The sequence below is a fragment of the Carcharhinus amblyrhynchos genome, chromosome 25 (genome assembly GCF_965287045.1).
Source record: "Carcharhinus amblyrhynchos chromosome 25, sCarAmb.v2.hapA, whole genome shotgun sequence".
Lineage (NCBI taxonomy): Eukaryota > Metazoa > Chordata > Chondrichthyes > Carcharhiniformes > Carcharhinidae > Carcharhinus > Carcharhinus amblyrhynchos.
Genome location: NC_137348.1, coordinates 44,201,613 through 44,213,945, shown reverse-complemented (window position 1 = coordinate 44,213,945; position 12,333 = coordinate 44,201,613). Strand labels below are relative to the sequence as shown.

Below are 12,333 nucleotides of genomic sequence, written 5' to 3'. Positions count from 1 at the left end.
ACCGTTCAACTAGAGGTATACTTGAAACTGAAATTTCACTCTTTAAATACAATCAGCAGTTTTTTTTTTAAAGAGAAGGAACTTATCAGGTTTCAACCATATTATTGTCTGTAGTCTCCACAATCGTACCCCATTTAAATCAGTAAATCTTAGGGACTTTCCATTGCCTGGTACTATTTATAAAGTCAAAGAGCTCTTATGGACTCTTAGGGACTTTCCAAGCACTGATCAAACAAACCACTCAGTCAACAGGCCTCAGGCAGTGACAGCTGGGTTTGCATGAACAATTGCTGCAGAGCCATGCAACTGCACACACAGCAGAGATAGTGCATGAAACAGTCTATATTCCAGCCATTGCTTCAATGGGAAGCCTGTGTTAAACACTCATATCAACATTATAACTGGCTTCTGCCAAAATCTTAATCCACTTTTAACAACAACTTCAACCAGAACAAGTCCCAATAATCTAGTTTGGCCAAAACCTTTAATATTTACTGTAAATGCAGTAAAGCTTGCTGTGATCACACAAATGGAGGTTCAGTGGGAGAAATGCCCATTATCGTACAGAGACGAAGTGTCCCACTGAGTGATTTAACATTTCTTTAAAGATGCTGACACATGCTGGGCTGCAGTTTCGAGGCAGTCACAGGCCTGGAGTAATATTCCAAACAATCTGCTCGCTCAGACTTTCCCAAACTTTTACAGCCACAAAACCCCTAGTGATCTCCCAAGAGTATCGGGAAACCCCAAACATGCTTCTCATGTCAAATTCACGTTTTTGCCGTGAAATAGGGCAAACACAAACAAAACTAGAAAAGACCTGTATAGATTATGTGGATAAAAGCTATGTGCATCGTTCCCATGCCCCCTCTCATTGCCCCTCACATCAGCTTCTCCCATTCCCCCTCTCACTGCCCTTCACAACAGCTTCTCCCATGGGAAAATTTTATCTTAGAGATTTTCTTACCCTCCACCGTCTCCATTGCTCCTCCAACTGCTGCCTCCAGCATTCCCTCCATTCCCCCAACTGCTGCCTCCAGCATTCCCTCCATTCCCCCAACTGCTGCCTCCAGCATTCCCTCCATTCCCCCAACTGCTGCCTCCAGCATTCCCTCCATTCCCCCAACTGCTGCCTCCAGCATTCCCTCCATTCCCCCAACTGCTGCCTCCAGCATTCCCTCCATTCCCCCAACTGCTGCCTCCATCACTCCCTCCATTCCCCCAACTGCTGCCTCCAGCATTCCCTCCATTCCCCCAACTGCTGCCTCCAGCATTCCCTCCATTCCCCCAACTGCTGCCTCCATCACTCCCTCCATTCCCCCAACTGCTGCCTCCAGCATTCCCTCCATTCCCCCAACTGCTGCCTCCATCACTCTTCTCACCCATGTCTCTACCTCCTGTGTTCTTGTTTTCTTTTCTGCACCATTTTCCCCTCGGTTCCTCCAGCCACTCTGGCCGCCGCTGCCTCCACCTTGGCACTCAACAGAAAACCAAAAATTCAAATTAGCCAATCGCAGCCACGATTCCACATGAGCTGGCTACTGATAGGCTGATCAGAAGCCAATGCTCATTGGATAATTTGATTTTTGTGGGCATAGCTCCCTTGTTCTTCTTTAGCCGACTTTCACATGTTTTGTTTCAGGCGCTCATATATTTTTATTTAAATGCTGGTGTTTTGCCAATCTTTATCACATAGCTCCCATGCTTCCAGAGAACCCCCTGAAGCTTCTCACAGAACTCCGGGGGGTCCCTCGCAAAACCTGGTTTGGGAACTTGTGTTATCTTAACTCAAGCTGTTGGACACTGGGAAATCAATCCTGATCTCATTCTCACCCGGAGCTCACAGGAATACTTCCCAGCAGGATCACAATGTTGCTCTGAGATACCAGGAACAAGGGAAACATCCTGTTCTTTTCCACTGAAATCAGTAACTGCAGCTCAAACCAGGCTCCTCATTCTCAGTCCTACACGCTGCATTCCCCACATCTAAACAACACCCCCAAGCAGACCACTATTCCCACCATTCCAATACATGGAAGATGGCACCATGGACAGTGAATGAAAACTCCCATCCCTATGACTGTAGAAGGAGCATGCTCTGATCTCCATTCAAACAACATTGAATAGGAACCCACCTTCAAAATAAAAAGTGTGCACCCTCCAAATGTTAAAGCAGCAACCAAGCCATAGAGATCAAATATTCCCAGTTTCAACTGCAATAGTAACTATACTTCAAAAAGAAAGAACTTGACTAACTGTAATGCACAATCTTCAATGATGCTGGGTGAAATCGCTCCAATTCAGACTCTGCTGGAGATTTTGCAATTGGGTCGAATTGTCAACTGGGGTCCCTGCTCAGGATAACTGTCTGGTGATAAGTTATCCTGAGTATATTCAAGCAGAGATTTACATGCCCAATAATAAAGCAGTGCTTCAGGAAAGGGATACGAGAGACAAGCAGATTTATTACTAATCGCCGTGGTAAACTTACAGGACCCAGTTGTACTATCGTGAGTTTCAGCACAAAAGGAAGCTACTTACCTACCCAGCCATTGTTCAGTTTAACAAGCCAAAATTTGTCAAACACAACTTGTCTTTAACTAAATACACCTTCACTGTCCCTGATTAATGGATGCATTTCCAAATTCCTATCCACTTCATCTCTAATGGCAAACTTTGTCCACAACTCACAAGAGGCTAGCTGGTTTCTACTGATCTAGTTCATCAGTCTCTCTCTCTCTCTCTTTGAGCAGATGTCCAGCCCTGAGTCCAGTGAATCAGCCAACACCAATGTTGCAGCATCATCTTCCAGAAGGAATCCCAGTTTTTGTGTCCTAAATTCCCAGTTTTTGTGTTTTGTATTGTCCTTTAGTAAACATTCCCAATCCTATTGTGATAATAATGCTAAATATTCCAGAGCTCTGCCATCCTCCGTAATTAAACTCATTCATTCACAAGCAGTCCCATCTTTTCTCACTGTTCTCTGACATTTAGTGGTTATTAAATGCTTCACCTTTTCCTTTCACATTATCTCCTAACTTTTTTACTTCTCCCCTTTAAGCCCTTGATCCCTCTTTTCAGTTCCCCATACGACGACTTATATTTGTTTTCTGTTAACCCCAGCTTTCTCTTGTGCCTCTCTTAAAATTTTAGATTTATTTTCTTGTCCTTTTATATTTCTTAATGTATCCATTTTTCTCCTTAAAAGGAATAATTTTATTTTTACTCCATCCACCTCACAGATTCTGGTTTTCTAATTTTTCCCCTGTTAACTGGTGCCGGATCCCATATCATCTGTAACTTTCTGGTTTTTTCACTCTTTTGTTCCACTGTCAGAATGAGTTTGCATTGTAGTACCACTTGCCCATTCTCTCATATTGGTTACTTTCAGTCAGAATACAAGAGAGGTGGTTTCTTCACATTCATTTCAGCCTTGAAAATGGTGACATTTCAAATTCAAACTACAACTGACAAAAGCACAAACCTGAAACTAAAAACCCACAACAACTGCCTGTGAACAATCCCCAGTTACAATCTCAAACTTCATCTTAGCATGGAAATGTGGCTTTTATCTTAGTATGGAAATGTGGCTTTTATCTTAGTATGGAAATGTGAAAACAGGTTTCTCCACTCCTGCTGGCAATCAACTCAGTAAGAAGTCTCATACCACCAGGTTAAAGTCCAACAGGTTTATCTGGTAGCAAAAGCCACTAGCTTTTGGGGCACTGTTCCTTTGACAGGTGAATGGGAGTTCTGTTCACAAACAGGGCACAAACTCAATTTACAGACTAACGATCGGAATGCGAGTCTTTACAGCTAAACAAGTCTTAAACAATGTGAGAAGAGAGAGCATTAAGCACAGGTAAAGACAGGTACTCTGTCCCCTTCGTCGTCCAGTACTTCCCCGGAGCGGAGAAGCTACGACATCTTCTCCGGAGCCTTCAACATGTCATTGATGAAGACGAACATCTCGCCAGGGCCATCCCCACACCCCCACTTCCTGCCTTCAAACAACTGTACAACCTCAAACAGACCACTGTCCGCAGCAAACTACCCAGCCTTCAGGAGAAGTGACCATGACACCACACAACCCTGCCACAGCAACAGCTGCAAGACATGCCGGATCAGCGACAAAGATGCCATCATCTCACATGAGAACACCATCCACCAGGTACACGGTACATATTCTTGTGACTTGGCCAATGTTGTCTACCTGATAACGCTGCAGGAAAGGATGTTCTGAAGCATGGTACACTGGGGAGACCATGTGGATGATATGACAGTGGATGAATGAACACCACTCGACAATCATCAGTCAAGACTGTTCTCTTCCTGTTAGGGAACACTTCAGCAGCAATGGGCATTCGGCCTCTGGTCTTCAGGTAAGCGTTCTCCAAGGTGGCCTTCACGACACATGACGGCACAGAGTCGCTGAGCAAAGACTGATAGCCAAGTTCCGAACACATGAGGAACTGGGATCTTGGGTTCACGTCACACTATCTGTAACCCCCACAACTTGGCTGGACTTCTGGAATCTCACTAACTGTCCTGTCTGGAAACAATACACATCTCTTTAACTTGTGCTTATTGCTCCCTCCACTCACATTGTCTGTATCTTTGAGACTTGATTACCTGTAAAGACTCGCATTCCAACCATTATTCTTCAAGTTGAGTTTGTGTCTTTATATGCCCTATTTGTGAACAGGACTCCCACTCAGCTGACGAAAGAGCAGTGCTCCAAAAGCTAGTGGCTTTTGCTACCAAATAAACCTGTTGGACTTTAAACTGGTGTTGTGAGATTTTTTACTGTGTTTACCCCAGTCCAACGCTGGTGTTGCCACAGCATGGTAATCAACTCAGCCAGAACTAAGATGGAACTTGCACGACTCCTTGCGGGGAATGAGATCAGAACTAATAAATCCCTCGAGTTTAATCACCCTGAAAGGTTTATGAACATTTGAATCATTTGGTTTCTGTGCATAGCTAGAGATTTTCCTGTAATGGGTTCTCTACCCATGTCCTTCACTTTGGAAATCCCCATTCACAGGATCCAATCTTTACATCTTATTCCACCACAAGGTGAATTACAAATCCCATTTCTTTTTTTAAAATCAACAAATACCACCTACTTTCACCTCTGTGACACTGCCCACAACCACCCATCTGCTGCTGAAACCCACATCTGTATTTTTAATCACCTCCAACTTCCATTCTTCCATGTTTCTGCTAATCAGCTTTTCCAGCTTTCAGAACAAAGAAAATTACAGCATAAGAACAGGCCCTTCGGCCCTCCAAGCCTGCACCAACCATGCTGCCGACTGAATTAAAATCCTCTACCCTTCCAGGGATAATATCCCGTTTTTCCCATCCTATTCATGTATTTGTCAAGACACCCCTTAAAAGTCACTACCTCACCCGCTTCCACTGCCTTCCCCGGCAGCCAGTTCCAGGCACCCACCACCATCTGTGTAAAAAACTTGCTCTTCACACCGTAAATCTATGTCTCCTTGAAATTGACTCTTCCACCCTGGGAAAAAGCTTCTGACCATCCACCCTGTCCACACCCCTCATAATCTTGAAGACTTCGGTCAGGTCGCCCCTCAATCTCTGTTGTTCTAGTGAGAACAAACCAAGTTTCTCCAACCTCTCCTCATAGCCAGTGCCCTCCATACCAGGCAACATTCTGGTAAATCTTTTCTGTACCCTCTCCAAAGCATCTACATCTGAGCAGAATTGATTTGATTTATTATTGTCACATACAGTGAAAAGTACTGTTTCTTGCGCGCTGTATAGACAAAACATACTGTCCATAGAGAAGGAAAGGAGTGAGTGCAGAATGTAGTGTTACAGTCATAGCTAGGGTGTAGAGAAAGATCAACTTAATGCAAGGTAAGTCCATTCAGAAGTCTGAAAGCAGCAGGGATGAAACTGTTCTCGAGTTGGCTGGTATGCAACCTCAGGTTTTTGTATCTTTTTCCCGAAAGAAGATGGAAGACACATTTGTCCAGGGTGTGTGGGGTCCTTAATTATGTTGGCTGCTTTGCGGAGACAGCAGGAAGTGTAGACAGAGTCAATGGATGGGAGGCTGGTTTGCGTGATGGATTGGGCTACATTCACAACGTTTTGTAGCTCCTTGTGGTCTTGGGCAGAGCAGGAGCCATACTAAGCTGTGATACAACCAGAAAGAGTGCTTTCTATGGTGCATCTGTAAAAGTTGGTGAGAATCGTATCTTACACGCCAAATTTCCTTAGTCTTCTGAGAAAGTTGATGGGCTTTCTTCACTATAACGTCGGCATGGGGGGACCAGGACAGGTTGTTGGTGATCTGGACACCTAAAAACTTGAAGCTCTCAACCCTTTCTACTTTGTCCCCATTGGTGTAGGCAGGGGGATGTTCTCCTTTACGCTTCCTGAAGTCGATGACAATCTCCTTCATTTTGTTGACATCGAGGGAGTGATTATTGTTGCCGCACCAGTTCACCAGATTCTCTATCTCAATCCTGTACTCTGTCTTGTCATTGTTTGAGATCTGACCCATTACAGTGGTGTCATCAGCAAACTTGAAAATTGAATTGGAGGGGAATTTGGCTGCACAAGTCACAGGTGTATAAGGAGTATAGTAGGAGGCTGAATGCATGGGGTTACAGGGATAGTGTAGAAGGGAGAGCATGGGTGAGATGCTCTTTTGTAGAGTTGGTACAGACTTGATTAGTTGGATGGCCTCTTTCTGCAATGTACCCCAGCCAGCTCCACTGCTTTCACAAGCATATCTCCTTTGGCTAGTGCCTAATCAGCTGCACACTTCCTTTAACCACCCTTTTATTATTTATCTATTTATGCAAAACCCTTAGGCTCCGTTTACATTAACCACAATTCCGTTCTTGTAACATCCCCTTCCCTTGCATTTGTCTTTTGAGATCTCTTCAGTACTTTACATTCAATTTGGTTGTCTGCTCTATTTTGAACCTGGCAATTATCAGACGTTGCTTGAGTTCACAATTGCTCCCTGAAATTTTGCTCCGTTCCTAAAAGGAAAGGTGTGTAAAGCTGCCCAGGTTTGGAGGCTGTCATTCTGTGTGCGTGACAGTGAGTGATTCCGGGAGGGAATCGCCAAGTCAAACTCTAACCTCAGCCAATGTCCAGTCTTGCCAAGTATTCCAGCAGGATGCACTGGATAGCAATAGGAACTCTTCCAGATATTCCATTCCTCAGCCCAGAACAACGTTTCCACAACAGCCGAGGATGCCATCAGACTCACTGTATAGTTCCAGACATTCATTTAAAATTTTCTGTTTCTGTTTTAATTCTTTCCTCTCACCTCGTATTCCTTAATGGTGCCTTTCCAAGTGCATCCCTCATTGTTACAAACTGCGGGCAGATTGTCCAGTTCCCTGCGAGCTGCATTGTCTGGGAAAGCCTAAAAAAGGGAAGAACAATACAATTCCACAAACTTGCTTTTGTACGGTGATTTGGATCAATATCCGCTAAGGATGGGGTGGGGAACTGTGACTGGGCGTGTGACAGTTACGCCATTCGGCCCAAATGGGATAGACCAATGTTTATGCTCCACATGAATCTCCTCTTTCTTTCCCTCACATCCTCATGTGTTTATCTATCTTCTTCTCAAATGCATTTCTGCTATTCATTACAACGATTCCAGGCAGTAGCAAGCTCTCCATTTTAACCACTCTTTTGGAATTCCCTATTGGATTTATTAAATCTTACATCTGAAGCCCCCTAATTTTCAGGGTGGCATGCTGGTACAGTGGTTAGCACTGCTACTTCACAGCGCCAGTGACCAGGATTCGATTCCCGGCTTGGGTCACTGTCTGTGTGGAGTTTACACATTCTCCCAATGTCTGCTTGAGTTTCCTCTGGGTGCTCCAGTTTCCTCCCACAGTCCAAAGATGTGCAGGTTAGGTGCACTGACCATGATAAATTCTCCCTCAGTGTGCCCGAACAGGCGCCGGACTGTGGCGACCCAGGGATTTTCACAGTAACTTCAATGCAGTTTAATGTAAGCCTATTCGTGACACTAATAAATAAATTTTACTTTTAACTTTAATTTTGGTCTCCACTAGTGAAACATCTTCTCTGAGACAAGATGGATTAGCAATAGTGTACGTAGTGGGTGGGAATCCTGATGCAACCACACAGTTCTCGAAATGGGTGGGGTCAGATGGGTTAAATGGCTTATCTCAATTACCACACATACAGCAGCAAAATTACTAATGCAGTTAACTTTTCAGACAACGCAAACTCATTTTGTGCTGTTACTCAATTTGATTCCCGTATACCGGGTAAGCTAAATACATTCTATACTGATACTTTTAATTTATCCTCCCATTTTGCTGCTCTCAGGTGACAGCCTATACCCGTCAGTATTGTGCTCCAATGCTGTAGTGTGACTTTCCACTACAGATATCCTCATGTCAAATAGTCCGAGCTCAGGTTACTGGGCAGATTAAAGCTCATTCTATCCTGCCAAACCCTCTCCTGAATAATGGAACACATGAGATGGGAGCTGTGCCCTGTGACGGGACATCACCAGAAACAGGAAAAGGTGATAGGTGAAACTATTCAATTCCCTTTCTAACAGTGCCTGGAAACTGGGGTAACCCTGGCTCCTCCCAGCACGATGCGGAGATGCCGGCGTTGGACTGGGGTAAACACGATAAGAAGTCTCACAACACCAGGTTAAAGTCCAACAGGTTTATTTGATAGCAAACACCACTAGCTTTCAGAGCGCTGCTTCTTTGTCAGCTGAGTGGGAGTTCTGTTCACAAACAGGGCATATAAAGACACAAAATAATGATTGGAATGTGAGTCTTTACAGCTAATCAAATCTTAAAAGGTACAGACAATGTGAGTGGAGAGAGTGTTAAGCACAGGTTAAAGCCAGGACAGTTCGTGAGATTTTGGAAGTCCAAGAAGTCATGGGAATTACAGATAGTGCGACGTGAACCCAAGATCCCGGTTGAGGCTGTCCTCGTGTGCGGAACTTGGCTATCAGTCTCTGCTCAGCGACTCTGCACTGTCGTGTGTTGTGAAGGCTGCCTTGGAGAATGTTTACCCAAAGATCAGAGGCCGAATGCCCATGATTAGCTGTAAAGGTTCGCATTTCAATCATTATTCTATAAATTGAGTTTGTGTCTTTATACGCCCTATTTGTGAACAGAACTCCCACTCACCTGACGAACGAACAACACTCCAAAACCTAGTGGCGTCTGCTACCAAATAAACCTGCTGGACTTTAACCTGGTGTTGTGAGACTTCTTACTGTGTTCTCTCAGCATCCCCATCGCTTCTTTTACCAGATAACATTTTTATTCTACTTTGAACGTGGAAATACATCCCAGGGCACAATCAGGAAAATGAACGTGGAACCAAGGGAACAGCAATCAAGAGAATAAGCAGAAGCTCGGGCAATGAAGAGGAAAAGTAGATGAAGAGGTAGAGAAATAAAGGGAAGGCATTTCAAAATGTCAGCCGAGGTGAGGCCAAGCCTGAGAGGGTGGTGAAAGATTGAGTGGAAATGATTCTCAAGTGGACAGAGTCAGGAGGAAGCATGTCTATAGGAATGGAAGAAATTGAAGAGCTGGACATTCTCATGAAGACAGCCTGAACTCCAGTTGCAGTCGAACACTACGCAGTCTGATTGCTCCATAGTGCGTAACAATCTTTCCAAAATAGAGACAAAAGAAATGGCAAAATACAAGAGAAACCATTTTAAGAAAAGGTGGTAAGATGGAACAGAACAATGACGCAAGTGGAAAGAATTTTATTGAGTTTCAAGCAGGAACCAAACAGGTTCTTATTAATATTTGGGATTCAGGATTATCAGAGGATACCCAGGAGAATAATGTGAAAAGGCAAACTAGGTCAAATGTTACCAGCTCACTAAAATCTCCATTATCCAATCAGGGTTGTAAAAGGTCAGTCTGTCACCCGATCTGTGAAATAGACTGGGACATTTGTGCAGGATTTTATGAATAAATCCATGCCGGGTTCTAGCTGGTAATGCCCAGATTGAGCTAAAGACAACTTGTATTATGTTCATTGTCTACAGTATTTAAAACTTTGTGGATTTTACTTACTGAGCTCGCATCCAAGAGAGACAAAGGTTCTTCATAAATATCCTCTTCGATGCAGGCTGCACATTTCTGTGGGCCAGTGCTAAAAAGAAAACACATCATCAGCAGTCCAAATAAAGCAGCATCAAGAAATCCTCTCCCCGCCCCAAATCCTCTCTCCTGGAGGTGCTGGCCACTGCAGAGCTACAAGTAAGTGTCCGTTAGCACCTCGTCCATCGTTCACAGGACTTTGGCAGTTGTTCAGAATACAAACAAATAAATAGGGAGCAGGAGTAGGCCATCCATCCCCTTCAGCCTGTTCTGCCATTCAATAATAACGGTTAATCTGATTGTGGCCTCTACACAGCTATCCTTCCTGTCCCTGAATAAGTCTGTCTGCGAGGAGTTACTCTGGCACTTTATGTACAAGGGACAGTGCTCAGTGGGTGGGTCTGTGTTGCAGAGCTTGTAGAGCCTGATGGTGCTATTGGGGGGTGGGGTACAATAGCAGGCACCCAATCCTCAACAACACTGCAATACAGCATCTTCAACCTTGTTAAATGTTCCACAGGACTCGAGAGGAGCATTTTCAAACAAAACTCGACACAGCCACATTGGAGATATTTGGACAAGAGACCAAAAGCCTTGTCCAAGAGAGACCTTTGAAGGAGCATTTTGAAGGAGATTGAAAGAAGCATTTTGAAAGGCAGAAAGATTTAGGGAGGGAACTCAGAGCTTACAATCTAACCAACTGACAGCATGACAACAATGATGGAACAACAAAAAAAGGGATGTGAGGAGTCTTCAACCACGTGAGTCACTGATAGGGCACCACAGCTGTGGTCCAGATTCTCTGAAAGGCCCCACTCTACTAGTGGCACAGTGGATAGCATTACTGCCTCATAGCGTCAGGGACCCCAGTTCAATTCCGCCTCGGGTGACTTTGGAATTTGCACATTCTCCCCATGTCAGCGTGGGTTTCGTCTGAGTGTTCTGGTTTCCTCCCACAGTCCAAAAATGTGCAGGTTAGGTTGATTGCCCATGCTAAAATTGCCCCTTGCTGTCAGGGGGATTTGCAGGGTAAATGAGGGTTATGCGAATAGGTCCTGGGTGGGATTGTGGTCAGTACAGACTCGATGGGCCGAATGGCCTCCTACTGTACTGTAACGATTCTATGATTCCGCCCTTGGACTCAACATCAAGATCAACAATTTTAGATCAAGCCGTCTGCCTCCATTAGTTCTCATTGAGTCAGAGTACAGAAGAGACCCTTCAACCCATCAAGTCTGCACTGACAGACAACACTAATCTCGCTTTCCAGTATTTGGCTCATAGCCTCGAATGTTATGACATTTTAAGTGCTCATCCACTTACTTTATAATGGTTGTGAAGTTTCCATCCTCTACTACCATCCCAAACAGCGAATTCCAGACTCTCACCATTCTCAGGGTGAAAATACTGTCCTCAGCTCCCCTCTAAATCTCCTGCCCCTCACCTTAAAATTATGCCCCCTTGTTATTAACCCTTCAGCTAAGGGGAACAGCTGCTCCCTATTCACATTGTTCATCTCTTCATAATCTTACACACCTCAATCATGTCCTCCCCCCTCAGCCTTATCTGCTCTAGAGAAAATAACCAAAGCTTATCCAGTCTCTTCTTAGAACTCAAATTCTCCACAGGCAACATCCTGGTTTGCTGACAACCAGGTCACACCTGCAACAGGTCGACAGCAGATGCCACCTCCCTGGCCCTGCATTCAACCCAGGAACAGCTAGATAACAAGGACACCTATATCAGACTCCTATTTATTGACTATAGCTCAGCCTTCAACACCATTATTTCCACAAAACTCATCTCCAAACTCCGTGGCCTGGGCCTCAGCACCTCCCTCTGCGACTGGATCCTGAACTTGCTCACAGACCAGAATCAGCAAGGATAGGCAACAACGATCATCCTCAACACCGGTGTGCTCTCAGCCCTCTGCTATATTTCTTATACACCTCTGACTGTGTGGCCAAATTCCCCTCCAATTCGATTTTCAAGTTTGCTGACGGCACCACTGTAGTGGATCGAATCTCAAACAATGACGAGACAGAATACAGGAATGAGATGGGGAATCTGGTGAACTGCTGCAGCAACAATAATCTCTCCCTCATAGGGACATAGAAAAAAATACAGCACAATACAGGCCCTTCGGCCCACAAAGTTGTGCCAAACATGTCCCTATATTAGAGATTGCTAGGCTTACCTATAACCCTCT

The 12,333-nt window shown here is 44.5% G+C and overlaps 1 protein-coding gene across 2 annotated transcripts in view; it reads right to left on the bottom strand.

Annotated features, from left to right (window-relative positions):
- The window catches only part of traf2b (Tnf receptor-associated factor 2b), an 81,318-nt gene that overhangs the window by 33,230 nt on the left and 35,755 nt on the right, over positions 1-12,333 (bottom strand). For both annotated transcript variants that reach the window (XM_080211885.1, XM_080211886.1), the window contains exons 3-4: positions 10,098-10,176; positions 7,319-7,417 (exon numbers count right to left, since the gene is read on the bottom strand). In XM_080211885.1, the coding sequence (XP_080068011.1) occupies positions 7,319-7,417; positions 10,098-10,176 (178 nt within the window). The remainder of the gene's footprint in view (positions 1-7,318; positions 7,418-10,097; positions 10,177-12,333) is intronic.